Source organism: Balaenoptera ricei, chromosome 20, assembly GCF_028023285.1.
Source record: "Balaenoptera ricei isolate mBalRic1 chromosome 20, mBalRic1.hap2, whole genome shotgun sequence".
Classification (NCBI taxonomy): domain Eukaryota; kingdom Metazoa; phylum Chordata; class Mammalia; order Artiodactyla; family Balaenopteridae; genus Balaenoptera; species Balaenoptera ricei.
In genome coordinates this window covers 26,393,478-26,416,350 of record NC_082658.1, presented here as the reverse complement: position 1 = coordinate 26,416,350, position 22,873 = coordinate 26,393,478, and the positions used below count along the sequence as shown (strand labels likewise).

General features: G+C 51.2%; 1 protein-coding gene across 5 annotated transcripts; it reads left to right on the top strand.

The window, feature by feature from the left end:
* The first annotated feature begins 6,094 nt into the window (after window positions 1-6,094).
* NFE2L1 (NFE2 like bZIP transcription factor 1) lies at window positions 6,095-18,566 on the top strand. 5 transcript variants are annotated; one of them, XM_059908206.1, is made up of 6 exons: window positions 6,095-6,218; window positions 7,702-8,717; window positions 13,565-13,780; window positions 14,192-14,281; window positions 14,508-14,666; window positions 15,459-18,566. In XM_059908206.1, exons 2-6 carry the CDS (start codon window positions 8,208-8,210, stop codon window positions 16,818-16,820), a joined length of 2,337 nt encoding a protein of 778 aa, XP_059764189.1. In that variant the 5' UTR covers window positions 6,095-6,218; window positions 7,702-8,207; the 3' UTR covers window positions 16,821-18,566. The 5 variants fall into 5 exon arrangements, with proteins under 5 accessions (XP_059764189.1, XP_059764191.1, XP_059764188.1 ...); XM_059908208.1 differs by lacking the exon at window positions 6,095-6,218 and adding an exon at window positions 6,520-6,623 and having other exon boundaries at window positions 13,598-13,780; XM_059908205.1 differs by lacking the exon at window positions 6,095-6,218 and adding an exon at window positions 6,520-6,623.
* Window positions 18,567-22,873: the final 4,307 nt, after the last annotated feature.

Below are 22,873 nucleotides of genomic sequence, written 5' to 3'. Positions count from 1 at the left end.
CCCGCACAGAGCACAGCCTTACAGTGTAAGGCTGGCAGCACTTGGGAAGCCTGCAAGTGCAGCAGAAAAGAAGCTGCTGGAGAGCTTCTCAGAATGAGGAAGCCAGAGCTGGGTTCAAAAAGAAAGCCGCTTGCTGTTTCCCTGTTCCCTCCTTCCTTGGGAAGGGGCGGGGTGCCCTGGGAGGAGGTGCTGTGCGGGTCTGTGGAGAAGCTGGACTCAGAATTGGTCCTACATACACACACACACACACACACACACACACACACACACATGTCTCTGCCCTTTGGAGTCTCCAGGAGGTTAGTGATTCAAATAGGTTCCCCTCTGGGCCTTGATGTATCTTGAAGGTGAGACCATTCCATTTCCTCTGACTCACCCTCCTGCTGCCACATTTCTGTGCTGTCTGTCCTAGGATTTCAGCATCTGTTCTTGTGTGACAAGAAGAAACAGCTCCCTTGGGTAACAGCCTTTCTCTCTCCTTCCTGCTATAATGTCAAGAGGGGGAGGTGTGTGTGCAATGTGAGGTGTGGTTGTGTGTGCTTGTGGCATCCTCCAGAGAGAAAACGAAAGCTTCCATGCTCTGCAGGATGAGTTTCCAGTTGACCATCCTAAAGACAGCTCTCATTTCTTCAATGTGTTTGGCTTTCTCTGGGATAACAAGGTTGTAGGGTGGGTGGAGAGAGAGTTGGGCAAGAAAGGGACCTCACGCTTAGCTCTACCCATGCATGAGTGGCTTTATACACAGGATCTGATTTTTAAACTTTGTGAATATGTATATTGTTATCTCCATTTTAGCTCAGGAGGGCCCAATGAGTAAGTTTTTGAACGCAGCTCTGAGTCCAAAACACCCACTTTTCCCACCTCACAATAGCACCTCACTGACTGTGACATGCCACACTGAGAGCTATACAAAGAAAATTACCCAACGCTGTTTGGGACAACATGGTGAGACATACAGGACCACTGAGTTCAGCTTCATAAAATGTTACACCAAGACATGAATGACCAAAGAAGCGTTTTCATTGGGTAGGTCCAGGAAGAGAACACGTTAGGACTGAGAAAGAGCACATCCTAAAATCAGGTGGTGATTCTAGTCTGTGCTCATGATTACCCCTGCTGTTCTTTTTTACTCAACTTGGATTCTTGCCCCAAGCTACTGATTCTCTACTCTGGCTGCATATAAGAATCACCTAAGGAGCTTTTACAAAATCCTGATGTCCAGGGCTGCTCTGGGGGACTCTGATTTAATTGGTTGGGGGGTGGGACCTGGGCACTGATATTTTTTACAAGCCCCCCAGGTGATTCTAATGTGCAGCCAGGGTTGAGAAGCAATCTTCTAAGACAGCCACGGGAGAGGTGCACAGGGAAGAGACTGGCTTGTAGAACCTCTTTTGATGGTTTAATGGTAACAAGCTTGCTAATGATGTTTACCATGTAAGAAAGGGGGTATTGACAGGATGTAATCCTAGAATCTCTCAGAAGGGCTGTAAGGAAATCTCAGGCAGTTATTTTATCCATTCCCCTTGATTAGTTGGAAATTGGAGAGTGAGAAATATTTATATAGATTAACAACATTTAAAAACATTTTTAAAGAAAAGAAAACTAATGGGTGACCAGAATAGCAGAAAGATTGGGTTTCCCCTTAGGGGAAAAAGCAATTCCTGCTATTCCAGAAGAACTCCAAACCACAGCCAGTCTGCCTTCCCACATGACCTTCTCCGAGGGTTTCTGGGCAGGAGTCATCATCACAGGATGTTTGGAGGATGGATGTGCCTGGAGGATGGATGTGCCTGCCCAATGGCAGCAACAGCTTTTCCTACAGAGGAAGGTGGGTCAACGTAGATATCACTGGGACGAGTAGGGATTTCAGTGTAGTTAGCTGGCTTTTTTTTATGACCCCAAATCCCTGTGCATTAGAACTTACCAACTTCCTGGCTTCCCACTGCCTTCTCTTCTCTCCTGAGCAGCCTGGAGCCTCCCTGGCAAGGCCTGGTTCCACTGATGGCTCTCAGCCTCTCCCTCAGGGAGCAAGTGCATGCACTCACTTTTTCCAGTGGTCTTCTCAGTCTGATTTAATGGATATACCAGGACTGATGACACATCAGCATGGAATCTTTCTTTTGCTTCTTGGGTAATTGTCCTATTAACAGCTGTTCCCGGGAAAGGAGGGGGTGTGGGGGGGGCGGGGAGGGGGGGTGGCTTCCTGGGTGAAGAAGGACACACCCTGGATTTTACAAGGTTAATCAGTGGGTTCTGGGAAGGAGGTTTACACCTGCTTAGACTTGATCTGGAACTCTAGACAGAGTGGAAGACAGTCTTTTGATCTCCACTCCCTACACAGAGTACTATTAAATATCCTGGGTGCCTACACCCTGCCAGGCCTCACTGCCGGCTGCTGAGATTGTCTCTACGTCTCTATTCTCCTCAGCCCTTGCAATGGGCTAGCAATTCTTTGTCTTTGCCTTTTTTCTTCCCACCTTTCTGTAACTGCTAAGCTGAAAACTTTTTCTAACTACCCCTAGTCATTCTTTAACCCAATAACACAGTTCCTGATCCAGCTCTCTCCCACTTTACACTCAAATAATTATTATACACATTTAAACATAGTACTTGAAGTTAGGAGGCAAAAGAAAGGGAACAGGATAGTGTGGGCAAAAGACCTCTCCACACCTTTCCCACCGCTTCTCTAGGATTTTTTTTTTTAAACATCTTTATTGGAGTATAATTGCTTTACAATGGTGTGTTAGTTTCTGCTTTATAAGAAAGTGAATCAGCTATACATATACATATATCCCCATATCTCTTCCCTCTTGTATCTCCCTCCCACCCTCCCTATCCCACCCCTCTAGGTGGTCACAGAGCACCAAGCTGATCTCCCTGTGCTATGCGGCTGCTTTCCACTAGCTATAGGTTTTACATTTGGTAGTGTATATATGTCAATGCCACTCTCTCACTTTGTCCCAGCTTACCCTTCCCCCTCCCCGTGTTTCTCTAAGGATTAACATGGAGCCCCTCCTATTCTCAGTGCCTGCAACTCTCGCCACACCCAGGACCCCAGAAAGGAGAGAAAGGAAAGAAGAGGATGGGTAAGAGAGCCAGCTTAACAAACCTGTGAGTCATTAAAAAGTGACCAAATGAATTTAGGCTTTCAAAGTGATGTGAGAGTATCACACATCGTTATCTCCTCAGTGTGGCTGTCCCACCCACAGCTGCCGTTACAGTGAATATTTATCTTGACTTCATGTTAGTCTTATATGTACTACATAACTTTATTTCTCATCCCAGGCACCTGGTACCCTGCTATGCAGCTCAAAAGAAACTTGTAAAGTACAAATGGACTGTCCAAAACACTTAGTTTTGTTGGTGCTAAGGTTCCCTGACTCCCCATAGATAGAAGATTGCCCAGTTGTTTTTTCAGAACTGTGTCAAGGTTTAAAATTGTTCTCTATTTGCTGTGTCAAACAGATGGCCACTCTCAGTATGCAATCTCTCCTTCTATCTTCTCAAAATAGTCTTGTATTTTAGCCTGGTAACTTTAGTGTAGTCTTGATATCTTTTAGTGCTATGGTTTTAAAATATTTCCTTCTCAACCCCCTTGATATATTTTGAGTTACTGATTACACCTTAATTTCTCCTCTTTTCTTATCCAACAGCAGTATTTACCTTCATGGTCTTATTCAGGGGCTGAGTGGTCATCCATTTTTTTAGATAATATGCCATATCCTTCAAAACCACACCTCCTCCAAGTATTGATTTCTGCTTTTAACAGGAACTTTTAATCACAGGCCTGCTTGAGTTCCCCTTCAGTTATTCAGCAAGTACTTTTTATTTATTTATTTATTTAAAAAATATTTTATTTTATTTCTTGTATTTTGGCGGCATGTGGGATGGTTCCCCAACCAGGGATCGAACCCTGGCCTCTGCAGTGAAAGCGCGGAATCCTAAGCACTAGCCCACCAGGGAACTTCCATAAAATATTTTACTTATTTGGTAGCACCGGGTCTTAGTTGTGGCAGGCGGGCTCCTTAGCTGTGGCTCGCCAGCTCCTTAGTTGTGGCATGCGAACTCTTAGCTGCGGCATGCATGTGGTATCTAGTTCCCTGACCAGGGATTGAACCCAGGCCCCTCTCATGGGAAGTGCAGAGTCTTAACCACTGCGGCACCACGGAAGTCCCTTATTTATTTTTTAAAGTTGAAATGTTATTTATTTATTTATTTTTGGCCATGCTGTGGGCTTGTGGGATCTCAGTTCCCCGACCAGGGGTTGAGCTCAGGCCATGGCAGTGAAAGTCTGGAATCCTAACCACTAGAACTCCCGGGAACTCCCGGCAAGTATTGAGTATCTGCTATTGCAGGCACTGTCCTAGGTTTTGAAGACTCAACAGTTAATGCACTAAATTCTGGTCCTCATGGGGTTTATATTTTAGCATTTTCTGGGTGACAAATAGTAAAACGAATAAATAAAACATGTGCTCTCTGAACCCATCTTTTTTTTGTTAATTATTTATTTTTGGCTGCGCAACGGCTCTCTCTAGTTGCGGGGAACGGGGGCTACTCTTTGTTATTGTGCGCAGGCTTCTCATTGCGGTGGCTTCTCTTGTTGCGGAGCAAGGGCTCTAGGGGCGCAGGCTTCAGTAGTTGTGGCACTTGGGCTCAGTAGCTCCGTGGCATGTGGGATCTTCCCCGACCAGGGCTCAAACCTATGTTCCCTGCATTGGCAGGCGGATTCTTAACCACTGCATCACCAGGGAAGTCCCCTTAATCTGTCTTTGAAATGAGTAACTAGTTTTCTGAGGATTCAACGCTGTATACTCCTACATGGTGAAAGTGCGTTATAATCTGTGAACCACCCAGAATTAAGCCGCCTAATTCTCCAAACACATGATGGACTGGATGTTCTCATCAAATAAATTACCAGTTGGCCTTGTCCTTGGTTGTATGAGGACCAATGGCTCGCCCACTAGATCAGCAGGATCTTCCAGGGAGTCAAGAATTTGAGTCAACGCCTCTTTTGTCCCACAGCTAGGAACAACTTACTACAAACGCCAACTCAGTGACTGCCTAAAAGTGGTCTTTGCACCAGCTGTATGAAAACTACCGAGTTGTTTAATAAACGGGCGAGGTTATCAGACTGCCACCCCAGGGTAAGAATCAGAACCTCTGGTGTGGTGCCTCAAAATGTGCAAGTTTAACAACTTCCCAAGGTGATGCTGGAGGCAAACCAATGTTTGGAAATCACAAAGATGTTGGCTAGAAGAGACTGGAGAACACTAGTAACTGAGGAAAGTTCCTGAAAAGCAAAACTAACCTGCGTGGGAAGCTGGGCGGAGGGGGGTGGGGTGGCGGGGGTTGGTACAGACAGAAAAGGTGTTTGTATTATGACAAAAATAACTAATTATGCCACATCCCTCATAACCCCAACGTCCCACCACCGTCGTGGCAAACCGTCCGCAGGGTTTGCCTGAGACAGGCGGCGTAAGGATCCCTTACTGGCAAGCGGCCCAACGCGCAGGCCGCGCGGAGCGGAAGCTGGGAGAGCGATTTCCGCTGCCAGCACCCAAGATGGCGGCACGAGCGTCCCCACCACGCGAAACACATGCTCTGTGCCCCATCTCAGCATTTCAGGTCTCACTGGACTTTTGCAAGTCACCGTGGGAACCCTCAAGAGGGGGACCCCGCACTCCGGCGGCGATACCACCTCCCATTCCCAGCCCTAAGCCCTTATACCCTCGCCAAAGAATGCACTGGAAGCGCTCAGCCTATTAACTTGACTCCGTGCTCAGCCTGTAGTACCTCCTGCAGCCGGCGAGCGGTGGGCGCACGGCCGAGGGGTCCCGAACGCCGGGCGATAGCGCCTTCGCCCCACTTTATTGGTGGGCCCATGCCGTGGGGTGGGCCTACATGCCTATTGGGCCGTGGACCGTGTCAGTCTTGGGAAATTGGTAAAGGGGAGAAGGAGGCACACTCAGCCATTGGGTTCTCTCTGCTGTCAATCAAAGCAACATCCGGCGACGGCCACTGCCTCCGCTCGTTGATTGGAGAAACGTGTTCCGGGGGAGAAGGCGTAGGGCGGGCTTCCGTATGAGGTAGAAGGAGGGGGCGGGGAGGGAAGCGGAGGCTGGCGAGCTCTAGGCCGGCCGGCGGTGGCGGCGGCAAGGCCTGGCCTCGAGCTGAGCGCCTGCTGTGGCGGCAGCGGCGGACGCCGAGATCAGCAGAGGGTATCAAGCACATTTCTTTCCCTAATGGGAGGGGCGCAGCGCCGCGGGGCCGAGGCTTACGGGGTGAAGGGCGGCGGGGTGGAGCTGAGGGGCAGGAGGCGGGAGCGGGCGGCCGAGCGGAGTTCGCGTCGGGGCCGGGCCCTGGGCCTGGCAGGGAGGGGCCGAGAGGCCGTGGAGAAAGCATCTCCGGGGTGGGTTGGACTGGGGAGGGCTGAGGGCCTGAGAAGGCGTGGTGTTAGGCCCGGGCTTGGGAGCGGGGTGGGGCCATAAGGGCGGAGGGCGGGGTGGGGTTTGGCCGTCAGGGTGGGTCAAGGCCAGGAAAGTAGCACTTGTTCGCTGCTGCCCAGAAGGCTAGAAGTCGAGGCGCCAGGAGCGGCATGGCGACTTGGTCCCAGCCGGACTCGGGTATCCGGGGCAGGGTGGGACCGGGCTCAGGCCTGGCCTTACTCGATCTTTAACGGTTTCTCGAACTTAATTGGCTCTTGGGAGGTCTTTAGTAGTAAATTGCGTGAGAACTGGAGGGTAGTGTAAGCAGGAATTCTGGGTCGCAGTTATGTTTACTCCAACCAGATAAGGGCGTGTGTGTGTGTGTGTGTGTGTGTGTGTGTGTGTGTGTGTGTATCCCTCTTTCCCGTTAGGATGAAGTTCGTAGATGGGTCACAGCAGTGAACAGGAGAGAGCTATGTCGTGGTTTATGAGGTTAATGGAAGCTCAGAAGTAGAGACTAGAAAGTGAAAGGCAGCTTTACTCCCTCCCCACTTGGCTATCTGGGTTGAAGACTTGGCCATATCCTTCTGCTTTGGATCAGAAGGTCACGTGAATGAAAATAAAACCTGCCTATTCAAATTCTGGACCGAATAATCCTGCCTCAGGGCCCCCCATCTCGTCAGTACCCCCATTTTTTAAAAAATGTGAGAGTGATAGGAAAGGGAAATCAGATTTTAAAGTTGGGAAAACAAAAGGCGTTATTCTTTTCTATGATGTGGTTGTTCTCTTGTCCTTTTACTCTCTCACCCATTAATAATCTCTCCCTCCCTTTTAGAACTTGAAGGCACAAGAATTGTAGGCAGTTTTCTCCTGAGAGATGAGAAACAAACTTTCTTTTAAGATAGGAAATGGACTTCTCACGCTAAAAATAGAAGCTGGGTAGTGTGTATGGGGTGGGGGGAGGGTTGGTAAATCAGACAAGGTGTAAAATATTTTGGATGCCCTGGGCATTATCTGCTTATCCAAAATGAGCTACCTTTTAGGGTACTGCAGAATTGATATCCAGAAACTGAGATCCCTTGTGAGCAATACCTTCCTCTCATAGTTGTTCTGTCTGTAACAGGTTTTCATGTTTTGTTTTTCTTGGAGTATAATAACTGATTTATTTTTAAATAAAAAATAAAAGTGGCCTTTTAATGTGTTTCCTACCTCTGCCTTGGTCATGGCATGAAAATTTTGGAATCTTATCCTGTTGCTTTTGTGATTCCCATTTCAGGTTTCTCTGGAAACCCCCCTGGTAAGTGTGGAGGAGGCGGGACACTCTGACCCAAGACAAAAGGCCTGTAGCTCCAGCCAAAGGAAATAAACCTTAGGAGAGAGAAGGAAAAAAAATATCCATCAGCTGTTCCCGAGAACAACCTGCAGTGAAATTTACAGAGAGGACAACTAATGTGAGTGAGGAAGTGACTGTATGTGGACTGTGGAGACAGTAAGTCACGTGGGCCCTGAGGGCCTGGACTGGGTTAGGAAACAGTTGTACTTTCGGAGGTGAGGTGTCAAGAAGGGAAAAGTGAATGTGGTCTGGAGTGTGGCCTTGGCTCCAAGGGGTGTGCTTTCCTCTGAGGCCATCAAGAAGCTCAGCCCCTGTGTTCTGCCAGGGTGGGGTACAGGGTTTGGCACTGAGGAGGGTAACTTGCTGGCTGGAGCAGCAGAGCAGTGGCCTTGATTTGTCTTTTGGAAGATTTAAAAACCAAAAAGCATAAACATTCTGGTCCTTCAGCAATGCTTTCTCTGAAGAAATACTTAACGGAAGGACTCCTCCAGTTCACCATTCTGCTGAGTTTGATCGGGGTGCGGGTGGACGTGGATACTTACCTGACCTCGCAGCTCCCCCCGCTCCGGGAGATCATCCTGGGGCCCAGTTCTGCCTATACTCAGACCCAGTTCCACAACCTGAGGAATACCTTGGATGGCTACGGTATCCACCCCAAGAGCATAGACCTGGACAATTACTTCACTGCCCGGCGGCTCCTCAGTCAGGTGAGGGCCCTGGACAGGTTCCAGGTGCCAACCACTGAGGTTAACGCCTGGCTGGTCCACCGGGATCCGGAGGGGTCTGTCTCTGGCAGCCAGCCCAGCTCAGGCCTCGCCCTCGAGAGTTCCAGTGGTCTCCAGGATGTGACAGGCCCAGACAACGGGGTGCGAGAAAGCGAAACGGAGCAGGGATTCAGTGAAGATTTGGAGGATTTGGGGGCTGTAGCCCCTCCAGTCAGTGGAGACTTAACCAAAGAGGTTAGTGGCGACGTGGAGGGGAGGGTGGGAAGGGTCTGGGGTTGGGGGGGTGGGCTGGTCCTGAAGGAATGTAGTAATAGTAGTAAGCCCTGTAAAGAACCAGAGAGGTTCCAGGGGGTCTCAGGCATTGTTCTGGGATCGGAGTGGGCTAGATTGTCTGACTAGGATTGGGGGTTGGGAGCATTTCCTTGTGTTGAACCATTGACCCACCTCTAAATGAACTGTCAGGGCAGTGGGAGGTCCTTAGAACATGCCTGTGTGTTTACTGCTTGGATTTCAACATGACTCCTGGAGGCCCGGGGTGGGGGAGGGAGTCATGTTGTGATGGGCTTTGATGCGGTGTATGTTTGTTGCTAAGACACAAATATTTTGTGGACTGTTGCCTTGTACCTCCCCCCACATCAAAACACACATACGTATCCTGAAGTTCTCCTCCTTTGTGGTCAGGCCTGTTGTGGTGGTAAGGTCCTGATAAGTCGCCTCTCCTGGGTCTGAGCCAAGGGGTAGATTTAGATAGTTATTCTTGGCCAGGAGAGGGCCAAGGCTCCCATTCTTTGCTAAAGGCCCACTGCAGCGAGTAGGGATGGGAGGGATGGGAACTAGAAGAGAAACCGCATTCTGCTGCTGAAGGCAGCTTGCTTTGAGCTGTCAGAGGTCTGAACTGAGGAGTGGCTGACACACTGCTCTGGGCAGAAGGTGATGCAGTCGCCTCTAACCATGTTAAATGGTTTCTGCTGCCCCTCCCCCACCAATGTGATAAGACTGCTTTGAGCTCTGCGTTTGGACCTGTCTTGCCACTCAGTCTTAAGGAGCTTGGAAAAAGGTCCAGTTCAGTTGCTGGCCGTTAGGGAAGGAGGAGGCTGGATTGCACTGGGCTGGGTTTTCCAGAGCTGAGTCTTGAGGCGAGGGTGCATGGGGGGATTGTTTGGGAAGAGGGGGTGTGGAGGTATGTTAAAAGTTTTACAGATGCTGTAGAACTTGGCTCTTTCTGCCTACCAGTCAGACCAGGTTTTGCCTCCCATCCCGCGTTGAAGCCTGTTCCTGAGCTCGGTTCTCTGAATGTTAGTGACTGTCAAATCATGTGGCTTCCTCTGGGCCAGTGGTCCTCAACTGGGGATGATTTTGTCCATCAGGGAACATGTGGCAGTGTCCAGAGACAGTTTTGGTTGTTAGAACTTGAGAAGGTGCTATTGGCATCTAGTGGAGAGATGCATGGGATGCTGCTGAACTTCCTAAAAAGCATAGGACAGCCAGCCCCTAAATAACAGATTGATCTGGCCCCAAATGTCAGTAGTGCCAGGGTTGCTCTGTGCTTAGCTGGCTCATATTGGCTCTACTTTTGAGAGAGACAAGAATTACCCGAGTATGGGAGTCATGAGCACTCCTTGCCTTGCAGTGCCTCTTTTCTGAGATTCTTACAGTGCCACCTCTCTTCTGCTGCCTCTGTTATTTCCCGTCAACTGGGCTCCAGTCTTGGCACAGTGGTCTGAAGAAGTATGCCTCCCAGCCTCCTTTTCCATCATCCCACCCACGGTAGCTCCTCAAGGGGTGGATGTAATTGGGCTTGGGAACCCTGCTGCTGGTAACCCACCAGGCATAGCTTCATTCCTCTTCCTGCAGGGACCTCTCCTGGGATGGGGTGGAATGGGATGTTTTCAATGTAATTGGATGGGTTGGGGTGGGATGGGATGGGATGGGACTTTGACCCTGGTTGCCTCCATTTCTTGATCTTCATGAAGTTTGTGCTTTCCCTGACCCCAGGCCTTCACTGCTCCCTCTGGAGATTGGGGGTGGGTTAGCATTAGGGGCCCAGGCTGGGTATGGGGGAAGGGAGGATTATTGTGTGTCTAGAACATTATTTCCTCAGCAACTCAGGGATAAAAATACCCAGGTCCAGAGCATGTGACAGGCACTGCTGGAGCTGGTATTATCCCTGGGGTGGCAGCACTCCCCTGCTGCCAGGCCTATTCGATGGACAGCTATAGCCCAGGCCCTTGTCAGGGATAGGATTCCCCTCGAGGTTGGCACTCTGCCCAGAGCGGGGGGTGGCCTGTGTACAGCTCTCTGCAGGCGAGGAGGAGCACTCTGCAGCCAAGGAGAACATACTGTCCCTGACCTGACCTTAGGCTCAAGGGGAGCAGCAGTGAGGATGGGAGCCAGAATTGTGACCCTGATTCTGTCAGGGGCATTCTTCCTGCTTTAGAGATGTAAGCCGGGGCTCAGGCCGAGATTGCTCTTGAACAAAGCCTGGGGTAAAGAGAAAGCGGGGGGCGGGGGGGGGACATGTTTGTGTCCAGGACGTTGCGGAGCACCTGTCTCCTTCAGTGCTGGCTTTCAGGCTCCTGTCTCCCTCCTCTTGCCTGGGGCTAGGCCTGGCCAGCACTGTGACATCCCTGCATATGTGCAGATGGCTTTCCCCCTTCCTCTTGTCTGGCTTGTTGTAGGGTGACAAAGCCCCTGGTTCCCAGTGGATCTGGGTGCACTGGGTTCCTGCCCAGCCTAGCTTTGAGCCTTGGGCTTGAGGACGACTGGCCACAGCCCTCCTGAGGAACGGGAAAACTCCTTACGCTTCCAGGGAAGAACTTAGATTCCCGGAGAAGCTGTGGGAGGAGTGTCTGCCCAGTCCTGAGTTCCAGTCCTGAGTGGGCTGGGTAAGCAGGATGCGACAGGAGGGAGAGTGGCACCCCTTCCCCCCAGGGCTCTCTCACTGCGCCACCCCGGCTGGCTGACTGGGCTGGGTGGGGCTGCCCGCCCCTGGGTGCGTCTCCTTGAGGAGACGGAGGCGGCCTGGGGATGGGCTGGTTCCTTGCGGCAGCTTCTCCAGCTGCCCTGGTGCAGAGATTGGCTCCCGGCTGCAGCTAGGTAACAGGCGGTGGGAGGGGATTGGCTCCTTCCGCATCTCCAGCGGAGACTTGGGGGAGGAGATTGGCTCTCGTCGCAGCCTAGGTAACGACAGTGGGAGGGGATTGGCTCTTTCCGCAGCCCAGCTGCTGACCTGGGGGAGGGGATTGGCTCTCTGCAGCCTCAGCAGTGACCTGCGGGGTGGGAGGGGGAGGGGATTGGCTCCTTGCTGCAGCCTAGGTAACAAGTTTGGGGGGCGTGGGGAGGGGGAGAGAGGGAGGAGCGGGAGGATAGGCCAAGGAGGGAGCTTGCTTTCCTCTGCAGCTTGAGCACGGAGCATGGGGTGGGAGTCCCATCTCACTGCAGCCTCTGCGGTGAGCTCAGGGTGGGGGCTGCCGGGCGCCTGAGTGGAACTGGGGTTGTGAGGTGGGAGGGGGCTGCTCCAGGATGGAGGAAGGGGGCTGGGCTGGGCCGCCCAGGCAGCAGCACGGGCGGGGCACCCTCCTTGAGCCCCTCGGAGCTAGCAAGGGGCCACCCTTCCAGCCTGGTGTGCTCCCTGCGAGCCAAGAGCTCCTTGGAGCCCCCTGTCCGGCTGCCCAGCACCAGCTGCCCTGGGGCTCATCTCGCAGACCATGACCCGCCTGGACCGCAGCTCTCACAGTGGTAGGGGCCATGCCAAAGGGAGCCGGCCCCTTAACTCTTTGGTGGCTGGTCACCGGGTGGCCCAGCCCCCCTCTGCTCCTGGGTCCAGGGCTTCTGTTCAGGTTGGTATATGTGGGGAGACTGCAGGGAGAGGTGCACCTGGGAGGTCTTAGGATCAGGGAGGCTTACTGTGGGAGAGGGATACCTGGTCAGAGCTAGGGAGGTGGGTCTAAGCTAAGGATACTGCTTTCTGGAAAGTGTCTGTCTTTTAATCTCTGACTGGAAGGCAACAGTTTAGGGTTTCTTCAACAGCAGGGGGCGGCATGTATAGGAAACCCGAACGTCTCATATTTATTGGGGTTGTACGCTGGTGGCAGTGGGGGTGGCAGTTGGAGCAGGAACTAATCGGGAGCCGCCAGCGTAGAGTGAGAGGGAGGCGTTTTGGTGCCCGAGGTGGCAGTTGTGGCTGGGCAGTGATGGGGGCTATGTCCTTGAGTGGGTTGACTGATGGGAGTCAGTGAGTCCTGGGGTGTGGTAAGGGAGTGAGAGCACTGGTTTGTGGGGACACCGTGGGGCTGGCCTTGGCAGGGGTGGGGTGTCCAGTGAGGATCATCTGACTGCCTGAGGCTCTCCGGGGATTGAGGCAGCTTGCTAGGATCAGCTGAAAGTGGGCATTCTATTCTGGTAGGGATGGATCTTGAGGTGAGCCTGGACTGAGAATTGTGGGTGTTCAGCCGTACTCCTGCCTCATCCAGGGAAGGGGGAACGGCTGTAGGAAGGGCTGGATAGCCTGTCGTTGTCATTGGTTGCATCAGGTGGTTGCAAATGCAGGGATTTTCCTCTCCAGTCCACCCCACCCCTTTATGCAAATGAAATGGCACCACAGGCTGATGCAAGGCTGGCCACTGCGAAGCAATTTTGCTTGACAGTTGACTCTTGCTTGCCATGGCCGGCTTTCTACAAACCAAGTTTTAAGGGATTCCCATTCCCGAAATGAGAAGTGTCTCCTGCTTCCCCCTTCCTTCTTAAGTAGTGGTAAGATGGCCCTGCCTTTTGGCCTGGCTGTGCCTCTGGTCCAGATCCTAAGCCCGCAGACCGGTATGGTGATGGTTGTGCTAGTGGTTTTCGCTAGCTCTTTTTTTTTTTTTTTTTTTTTTTTGGAGGCTGGTGTCTGGAAATGGATGAATGAAGCTGTGCTGGTACGGAGGGGACAGGGGGTAGAGTCTGTAGAGTCTGGCAGGTGTAGATTGGGAGGGGCCCCACCCGGGAGTAGTTGGGGTGATGCTAGGAGGAACCTCTGAGGGGCAGGACAGGGAGGGGCCCCTGGACCCCAGAGCTAAAGTCAAGGTGCTCTTGTCTTTCAGGACATAGATCTGATTGACATCCTTTGGCGACAGGATATTGACCTGGGGGCTGGGCGTGAGATTTTTGACTACAGTCATCGCCAGAAGGAGCAGGATGTGGATAAGGAACTGCGAGATGGAGCAGAGCAGGAGGACACCTGGCCAGGCGAGGGTGCAGAAGCTCTGGCACGAAACCTGCTAGTGGATGGAGAGACTGGGGAGAGCTTCCCTGCACAGGTACTCCTGCCTCTGCCCACTTCTAGAAACTTCTCTTTAGAGAAGGCAGGTTGTGTCTGTGGGATGGGCCTGAATGTATATCTCGGGTTGGGGTTTCTAAGTCACAGTGGTGGCTGAGGAAGCGGGAGTAGAAGAGCAGCCGCAGCGGAGGGGCCACGCCTTGGTAACGAACAGCACACGGGAGGCAGAGCACCTAGCGGCTTTCTGCTTGTGTCAGAACCCCCCACTCTCTTCTCCCCTGGAGTTTGGGACTCAGGGCCAGCCGACAGCCTGGGAACGGAGGGAGAGTGTAGGCCTGCAACCATGCAGGGCCTCCTTCAAGCTTCCCCTTGGAAAGGCTGGGGAAGGGGCTTCGGCCCACAGGCAGCCAAGGCCCGGGTCAGTCAGACTTAACAGTTGCTGTTGCCACAGGTGCCTGGTGGGGAGGACCAGACAGCCCTGTCCCTGGAAGAGTGCCTTAGGCTGCTGGAGGCCACCTGCCCCTTTGGGGAGAATGCTGAGGTGAGCAGGACTCCAGGGAGAGCACACTGAGTCAGCAGGGCAGCCTGCACACAGTGTGTCTCTCTGTGGCTGCCTGAGGGGCCGGCTTTTGGTGTTGGCCTTGTCCTGGCTGCTGGGGGTGAATTCAGAGGAAGGAAGAAACAGAACCTCAGGTGGTAGTCTCGGGGAGGAAAGCAGAAGGTGGTCTTTCCTCCTCCCCTGTTAAACTCTCTGTGTTTTGCCCTAGTTTCCAGCAGACATTTCCAGCATAACAGAAGCAGTGCCTAGTGAGAGTGAGCCCCCAGGTCTTCAAAACAATCTTTTGTCTCCTCTCCTGACGGGGACAGAGTCTCCATTTGATTTGGAACAGCAGTGGCAAGATCTCATGTCCATCATGGAAATGCAGGTAGGATTATCAGAACCAGGCACAAACCTATCGGACTTTGTGTGGGGTGTCTTCATACTCAGTTGCTTTTCCACTTCTGGGAAAAGAGAGAGTAACACCTTTCTGATCCATAGGAAAGTGGGGACACTGAGAGGTAACTGTCCATGTGTCAGTAGGTGGTGGAGTCAGGATTGGGGTTTGGGTTAAAGCCCCGGGGCTCAGGCTTCTAAAGCAGGCCTGGCTCCTAGGTGTGCCTCCTTCTTGCCCTTCAGGCAGATAATCACTTGGCTGGGTGTTTCCTAGGTTTAGCATTAATAAAAGCTGACATTCTTGTAGTGCTTTACAGCCATCGTCGTCTCACTTGGCCCTCACGATCATCTAGTCAGCCCTTTATTATTTTAAACGTGAGGACACTGAACCTCAAAGAGAGACTGAGTGAAATGCTCCTGGTCTTACAGCAAGTGGTGCAGCTAGGCTTTCTTACTCCAAGGCTGGGTGTACTTTTCACTGTGCTGATTTTGCAGTGTTAGGTGCTTTTTTCCTCTCCTCCACGATGGGGGAGTCTGGGCCAAACATGACCTGGAGCTGATCAGTCCTGCCTTGGGGTGGAGTCCACAGGGAGGAACCCGTCTCTGCCAGGCATGATGGATCAAGCGGGGCCAGGAGCTGATGCTGTGGGCTGTGGTTTCCTGTCTCTTGCCTTTACACCCATGCAGCTGTGCCTATGTTGGGTGCCTGCTGTCGTGAGCCCCCAGCCACACCTGGGGATGGAGTCTGCGCTAAGTGAACGGTGATGCTCTTCTCCCCTCCCAGGCCATGGAAGTGAACACATCAACAAGTGAAATCCTGTACGATGCCCCTCCAGGAGACCCACTGAGCACCAACTACAGCCTTGCCCCCAACACTCCCATCAATCAGAATGTCAGCCTGCATCAGGCGTCCCTGGGGGGCTGCAGCCAGGACTTCTCACTCTTCAGCCCTGAGGTGGAGAGCCTGCCTGTGGCCGGCAGCTCCACGCTGCTCCCGCTGGTCCCCAGCAATTCCACCAGCCTCAACTCCACCTTTGGTTCCACCAACCTGGCAGGGCTCTTCTTTCCACCCCAGCTGAATGGCACAGCCAACGACACAGCAGGCCCTGAGCTGCCTGACCCACTCGGGGGTCTGTTAGATGAAGCCATGCTAGATGAGATCAGCCTGATGGACCTGGCCATTGAAGAAGGCTTTAACCCCGTGCAGGCCTCCCAGCTCGAAGAGGAATTTGACTCTGACTCAGGCCTCTCCTTGGACTCCAGCCATAGCCCTTCCTCCCTGAGCAGCTCTGAAGGTAGTTCTTCCTCCTCCTCGTCCTCCTCCTCCTCCTCTTCTTCCTCTTCTTCTTCCTCTGCTTCTTCCTCAGCCTCTTCCTCCTTTTCTGAGGAAGGTGCAGTTGGCTACAGTTCTGACTCTGAGACCTTGGATCTGGAAGAGGCTGAGGGCGCTGTGGGCTACCAGCCCGAGTATTCCAAGTTCTGCCGCATGAGCTACCAGGACCCAGCTCAGCTCTCCTGCCTGCCCTATTTGGAGCACGTGGGCCACAACCACACATACAACATGGCACCCAGTGCCCTCGACTCCGCTGACCTGCCACCACCCAGCACCCTCAAGAAGGGCAGCAAGGAGAAGCAGGCTGACTTCCTGGACAAACAGATGAGCCGGGATGAACATCGAGCCCGAGCCATGAAGATCCCCTTCACCAACGACAAGATCATCAACCTGCCTGTGGAGGAGTTCAACGAGCTGCTGTCCAAGTACCAGCTGAGTGAGGCCCAGCTGAGCCTCATCCGTGACATCCGGCGCCGTGGCAAGAACAAGATGGCGGCGCAGAACTGCCGCAAGCGCAAGCTGGACACCATCCTGAACCTGGAGCGGGATGTGGAGGACCTGCAGCGCGATAAAGCCCGGCTGCTGCGGGAGAAGGTGGAGTTCCTCCGGTCCCTGCGGCAGATGAAGCAGAAGGTCCAGAGCTTGTACCAGGAAGTGTTTGGGCGGCTGCGGGATGAGAACGGGCAGCCCTACTCGCCCAGTCAGTATGCGCTGCAGTATGCCGGGGATGGCAGCGTCCTCCTCATTCCCCGCACCTTGGCTGACCAGCAGGCCCGGCGGCAGGAGAGGAAGCCGAAGGACCGGAGAAAGTGAGCCTGGGGAGGAAGGGGGTTGATGCTCACCGAGATGGAAACTGGAGAAGGGCTGGGCCTGGACCTGGACCTACAGCGGGGACTTTAATGCCTTCTTATCCAATAGATCTCAGATGGGATGACTGCGGGTCAGTGGACAGGAAGAGGCAGGCGCAGGCGCTGTCTGGCTCAGCTTCCCCCACTGAGGAGGGTGGAAGTGGCCAGACCGTTTGGGTGGACAGGGTCCTCACCCCTACCCCTTTCCTTTGAGGGAAGGGTGGTGCTGGCATTGCTGGAGGCCGAAAAAGGGAAAGTAAGGGACTTGCGAGAGGAGAGGAAAGTAGTAGAAAGTCTCATTCCTGGAAGGAAGGAAGGAAAACAAAAAACCCAGAAAAATCAAAGCGGGAAGAAAATCAGAGAGCAGGTTAAGTTGGCTCTGGCCAGGATTTCAGGCAGCAGGTTTTAGAGGGGACTAGATCACTGGTGTGAGTAAACCCCACTTCAACCTAGGGGAGGGGTGGAACACGGAGTAGGTTCTGGGAGGGGCCTGTGAACTCTTCCTGCTCCTGCACTTTGGTCTCCCTGAAGGGGAGCTCTTGGATGATACCTCCTGTGAGGTTTCCATCATAGGGGAGCCCCTGGGACCCGACACTGGCTTGGAGGGTTAGGATCAAAGGGTAGAGTCAACAGGCAGGGGGGTCGTGAGGCCTCATGTTGCAGCAGCCCCAACACCAAGCATGTCACTCACTGCCCTGCCATACATCTTCCTCTGTGCCCAGTAACCCCTGAGCTGAGGCTCCCACATCTCCATCAGAGCCTGCATGCGAATGCTGTTCTCTTCCCACCCGTGCGCCCCCACCACTCACCGGCTGCCTGGAGCTCTTCTGGAGCTGGGGTGCCGGCAGTGCCCACAGGGCTGGGCCTGCAGCCTCCTGGGAGCTGCTCTGAGGCAGGGGGATGGTGTGGACAAGCCAGGCAGTATTCAGCACAACACTGGGGAATGACCCTTCCCTCAGGCCTCCCCTACCAACAACTGGGCTTTGTCACTGGAAAGACAAAAAACTACAAAACCCAGCAGCAACAACAAAAACTAGTCCTCTTAGAGTTTCTTGCGCTTTGATTTTTTTAGGGCTTGAGCCCTGTTTCACTTATAGGGTCTAGAATGCTTGTGTTGAGTAAAAAGGAGATACCAATATTCAAAGCTGCTAAATGTTCTCTTTGCCATAAAGACTCCGTGTAACCGTGTGAACACTTGGGGTTTTTCTCCTCTGTCCCGAGGTCTCTGTCTGTCTTTTTTGGGTTTCTTTCTAGGAGAATGAGAAGTGCGTGTAACGGGGGCTGAGGGTACCCCTCCCTCAGGCTCTTGGCCACAGGCAGCTTCTCCACACCCCCAGTTTAGCAAGGGCTCCTGGAGGACTGCCTGGGGGAGGCAGAGAGGGGAGCACCAAGGTGGCCGGGTGGTTCCAGGACCACAGTGTCTCTAACTGTTGCCACTGCTGTCCCCACCTCGGCCTGGGTCTGGAGCATTGTCTGCCCCGGGCTAGCAGGAATGAGTTGAAGTGGGGAAGCACTGATTCTCCTCCCCGCTTAGGTGGGGAGGCATTCTAACTGAGCAGTACGGATAGAAGGCACGAACCTGGGAAGTGCTTTTATAAATTATTTTCCTTGTAGATTTTATTTTTAATTTATCTCTGTGACCTGCCAGGGAGAGGAGAGAGAGATGCTGTGAGCACATGACAAAATAAAATAAAATAAAATGGATGATTTATTCTGAAGTGCAATTTTTCCCTATTTTGAATTTAAATTGAGAGTAAAGGAAACAGGCCCCATGAGGAGAGGACTGGCCATTGTGTGGCTAAGGCAGAGCTCTTAGGGGAAAGTGGGTGGAGAGCAGCAGAGATTGACAATGAAGAATTTAGAAAGACGAAAGTCTTAAATACTGTATTAAAGCTTCCAAACAGGTGTTATGTGCCTTTTTATAGGGTTTGCCAGCTGAATCCTTTTAGAGGAAGGATTCAGAATCCTTTTTGGCCTTTCTCCTAGGGCTAGGCTAGGTGGGTGTTGTCACCTGGCCTAGCTCCTTACCTGTCTTCCTGTGGCAGACTGCATTTTTAATATTGATTGTGCTGTTATTTCTCTGGTGGCCCCACCTACCAACGGGGTGCAGAGCTTTGGAGCGTAGTCACAGTGACGACGGTGATGGCAGAAACCCAGGAGATCTACAGGACCAGCACATGCCAAGCACTTCACTCTAACAGCAGGGTCACGGAACCAGAGAACAGAAAGCTAGACCCCAGGGTTTAAGGCATTTGAAAGCTCTCCAGCTGAGGTGACCAGGATCTGTTCTCCCTCAAAGTAATACAAAAAGCCTGTGAAGAGTTGAATGCTTTAAGGTACTGGATGGTTGCTGGAACAGCCACATGCGCATCTAGGGGTAGGTACTTAACAAATGTCCAAGTAATGAATGGCCACCTGACAGTGTCTGTGAGATTACCAGATGAAGTTTAGGACTGGAAGCTGTGATCCTCCTCATGAAACCTGTGATCTTGAACTCCCCATGTACCGCTGTGTGACCTGGCTTAGCCCAGTCCATTAATGATGCTACTAGAGTTTATCCTATGGGGTGAATAGAATTCTGGGAGTAACACTGAGTTCTTTTTTGTTTCAATTTACAATGGCTTTTGCCCCCCATCTAGTTGGAAGGGGTTGGTCTTATCAAACAAGAGCTCTTTCCTAATTAGTAATTAACTTACGACTGTAAGCCAAATAAAATGAAGATTCTTAAAAAAAAAAAAAAAAAAGGCTAAAAATTAAGTCAGAAAAACTTAATTTATGCTGATAAAGAAATACAAGTTATATACAGAAAACTGACATGTAAAATTCAGAGTAATGTTTTCGTATACTTTCTAGAAATGTGTATATGTATTTTTGTTTAGTACACAATTAGGCTATAACTTTTATCTTGTTTTGCAACTTTTCAAACAGATTTTAAAGATTTTAAGAAAAAGTCCTCTCACCTCCCCCTTTGCTAGTGTTGCCTCTGGTCTGAGAAAGTGTGTTTTGGTCACCCCCTTCCCCCATGTCCCCTTATGGAGAGATGTACAGTTGTGTCTGGGAGCTTGCTGATTAGCTGGGGCTTTGGGCCAAGTTGGTCAGCACTGCTGTGGGGCTGACCTCTTTTTGCTGTTGGCAGGTGGAGTGGGTGCTCCAGCTTCAAGGCTTTTTCTGGCAGGAAGAAGATATGAGAACTCAAGTAAGGACTGTGAAGGCTGCTACACCGGAGACAGGAAGTGAGACGAGGTCCTAGATTTCGCAGGGAGATGAGCAGACCTCAGGACCAAACTTCTGAGTGACGTGCTTGGGTAGGGGTCGAAGACTTGCTTTGTCTTGACTTTAGTCCTAGGCATCATTCAAACTGATTTTCCCACACATTTTAAATCGCGTAAGGCGACGGAAGTAGATCCATTGTGGTTTTTTTCTTAAGGCTGCACCACATGGCCTGTGGGATCTTAGTTCCCTGACCAGGGATCGAACCCGTGCCCCCTGCAGTGGAAGCGCAGAGTCCTAACCACTGGACCGCCAGGGAAGTCCCAGATCCACTGTTTCAATCTCTGCCCCACACACGATCTCATCAGTGAAGCCAGGGCTATTTCAGAATCAGTAAAAATAGAAAAAATATAGAACTGAGGGAAAATAGATATCTAGAGACATGCTCAGTGTCATCAAGACCTGGCCTCCACGGCTGACTCCTTGCCCTTCCTAGGGAAAGCTGAACAGCAATTAAAAACAGCCAGTGAATGAGGAGGTACTTTCCATGGAGTCCTGCCTTCCTCAGGCTGCCTTCATCCCTGCTTTGACCACCCACAGCTACACCAGACCTTGCTGCTCTTCAGATCTGTTTGGCACATAGCTGGAAAACAAGTGCCTCGCAGAAAAAAGAACATCCCCACCACCGTAGTTCTACCTCATCCAGTAGGGACTGACCTAGGGCAACAGCTTCAGAAACTCAGACTAAATATGTAGTTTTAGGGCACTACCAGCAAGAGCCCATTTCCTTGATACTATCCATGTACAAAAATGGGTACCAGGTTGGTGTCTGCCTCTCTGGAAGTCATTTTCCCAACCAAGTGTAGCAAAATCTCTAGCAAAATCCATGTGTTTGATTATTATCATGAGTGGTTAAGCCTTGTTTTCCTATTCCTGATCCATCTGGGAAGTGAAAGGGAACCATAGACCTTCAACTTGTCATTTTGTCAGTGCACCAAGAACCTCTTTCACTTTTACTTCTCCCACAGAAGTCAGTCATCCTCCTTCCGTCTAGTTCTGAACTTTATAGAGAGTGAGTATGTGGGGACTCTGGGGATACGTGTGAAGCTTAACGCGTGATTTGAGTTCTGGTCCTTTTTCTGTCTAGGATTTCTTTGAAAGTTCATGCCTGCCTGAATTAGTTGAGAATCAGAATCTAGTGTACAGGTTGTCTCCGGTGGAGTGAGAATATGGGCCTTTGTGAAGAAGTGTGTTTTCAAAATCAGTTGGATAGAAATCCTCGTCTTCCTTTTTGAGTGTGCAGAAATATCAATAAAAGTCTTAAAGCTGGTTCTTTTCCAGTCTAACTGCAGAATGGAATAGGTTGTACAGTATTTGTTACTTAATTCCAGATGCTGTTTCAACCAAGGAAGCAAAACCTAGTTCACTTGGGGAGAGGTGGAGAAAAGACCAAGAGTTGGGGCTCTGCCTTTTGTTTTAAACACAAATTTAATGAGGCTAATTCAGTTGTCTTAATAAACCTTCCAATCTTCAGCTAGGGGCTGAAGCAGTAACTGAAACTGTGGGCCCATGTCCCAGAGCCAGGCCCCAAAGTAGCCCAGCCTGACCTGTGACTATGCAAACAGTAAACAGGGCAAGATTGGTCAAAGTCAACTAGGATTTAAAAATCCATGCGGGGTAAACAGTGGCTTTGGTACTATCACAAGTAGTACTTTGGTAAATCACATGCAAACCAACAAGGTCAGAATGCAGACTCAAACCTGCTGGTGAATTAACACAAGCTATTTAATATCAACAAAAACTAGTCAGCATTATATTGTAAACCTAATGTTTCAGCCTTGCCTCAGAGTTCTGCCACCTAACTGGCCTAAGCAAAAAAAAAAAAAGCCTTAGAAACAGACTCCTTACTCTACTTGCCCCATAGAGCAGGGCCAACTATGCTTTTCATCCCAGCAGGATGATTTTATTTCACATTTCATTTGCTTTCAATATTCATCAGTTTACTCAACGGGAAGTGCCCAAGGCCAAAGTTGATTAAAAGTCATCCATACGAGAGGTAAGCAACCCTGAGCACATCGGCTAGGAAAGCAGCAACTTTTGGAGAAAACCTCATTGCTGGACAGTCAAACCAAGGTGATGTGCAGATCAGAGACTGACAAGTTGTCTGAGGATCTTAAGCTCCTATATCAAACTTCTTACCATATATCAGAACACCAGGATGTCTCTACCTATTGCTAAAAGGCAAGGTGAAGGAAGCCAAGACTCCTTCCTTTAATAAGCTGGATGCTGGCCTGGTAGTGGTATTTGTATTTCAATCAAATTCTAGCGGAGGGGACTTCCCTGGTGGTGCAGTGGTTAGGAATCTGCCTGCCAGTGCAGGGGACATGGTTTCGAGCCCTGGTCCAGGAAGACCCCTCTTGCCACGGAGCAACTAAGCCTGTGCGCCACAACTACTGAGCCTACGCCCTAGAGCCTGCGTGCCACAACTACTGAGGCTGCGCACCTAGAGCCCGTGCTCTGCAACAAGAGAAGCCACCACAATGAGAAGCCCGCGCACCGCAATGAAGAGTGGCCCCCGCTCGCTGCAACTAGAGAAAGCCCTCTCGCAGCAATGCAGCCAAAAATAAATAAATTAAGAAAAAAAAATTCTAGTGGAGGGAAAACAAACACTGAGCCTGGATTTAGTTCATTCCTATCAGTTCTGAGTTTTAAATGAGAACATCTTCGTGATGTTCATGAGAAGGCCCAACTTGCACATCAGAACATGATGTTCACGTTCATCCTCATGAGAAGGCCCAGCTTGCACAT

Coding starts and splice junctions, on each gene's coding strand:
- NFE2L1 (XM_059908206.1), top strand. CDS start 8,208: ATGCTTTCTCTGAAGAAATACTTAACGGAAGGACTCCTCCAGTTCACC. Junction 8,718..13,564: donor GTGGAGACTTAACCAAAGAG/GTTAGTGGCGAC, acceptor CTTGTCTTTCAG/GACATAGATCTGATTGACAT. Junction 14,667..15,458: donor TGTCCATCATGGAAATGCAG/GTAGGATTATCA, acceptor CTCCCCTCCCAG/GCCATGGAAGTGAACACATC.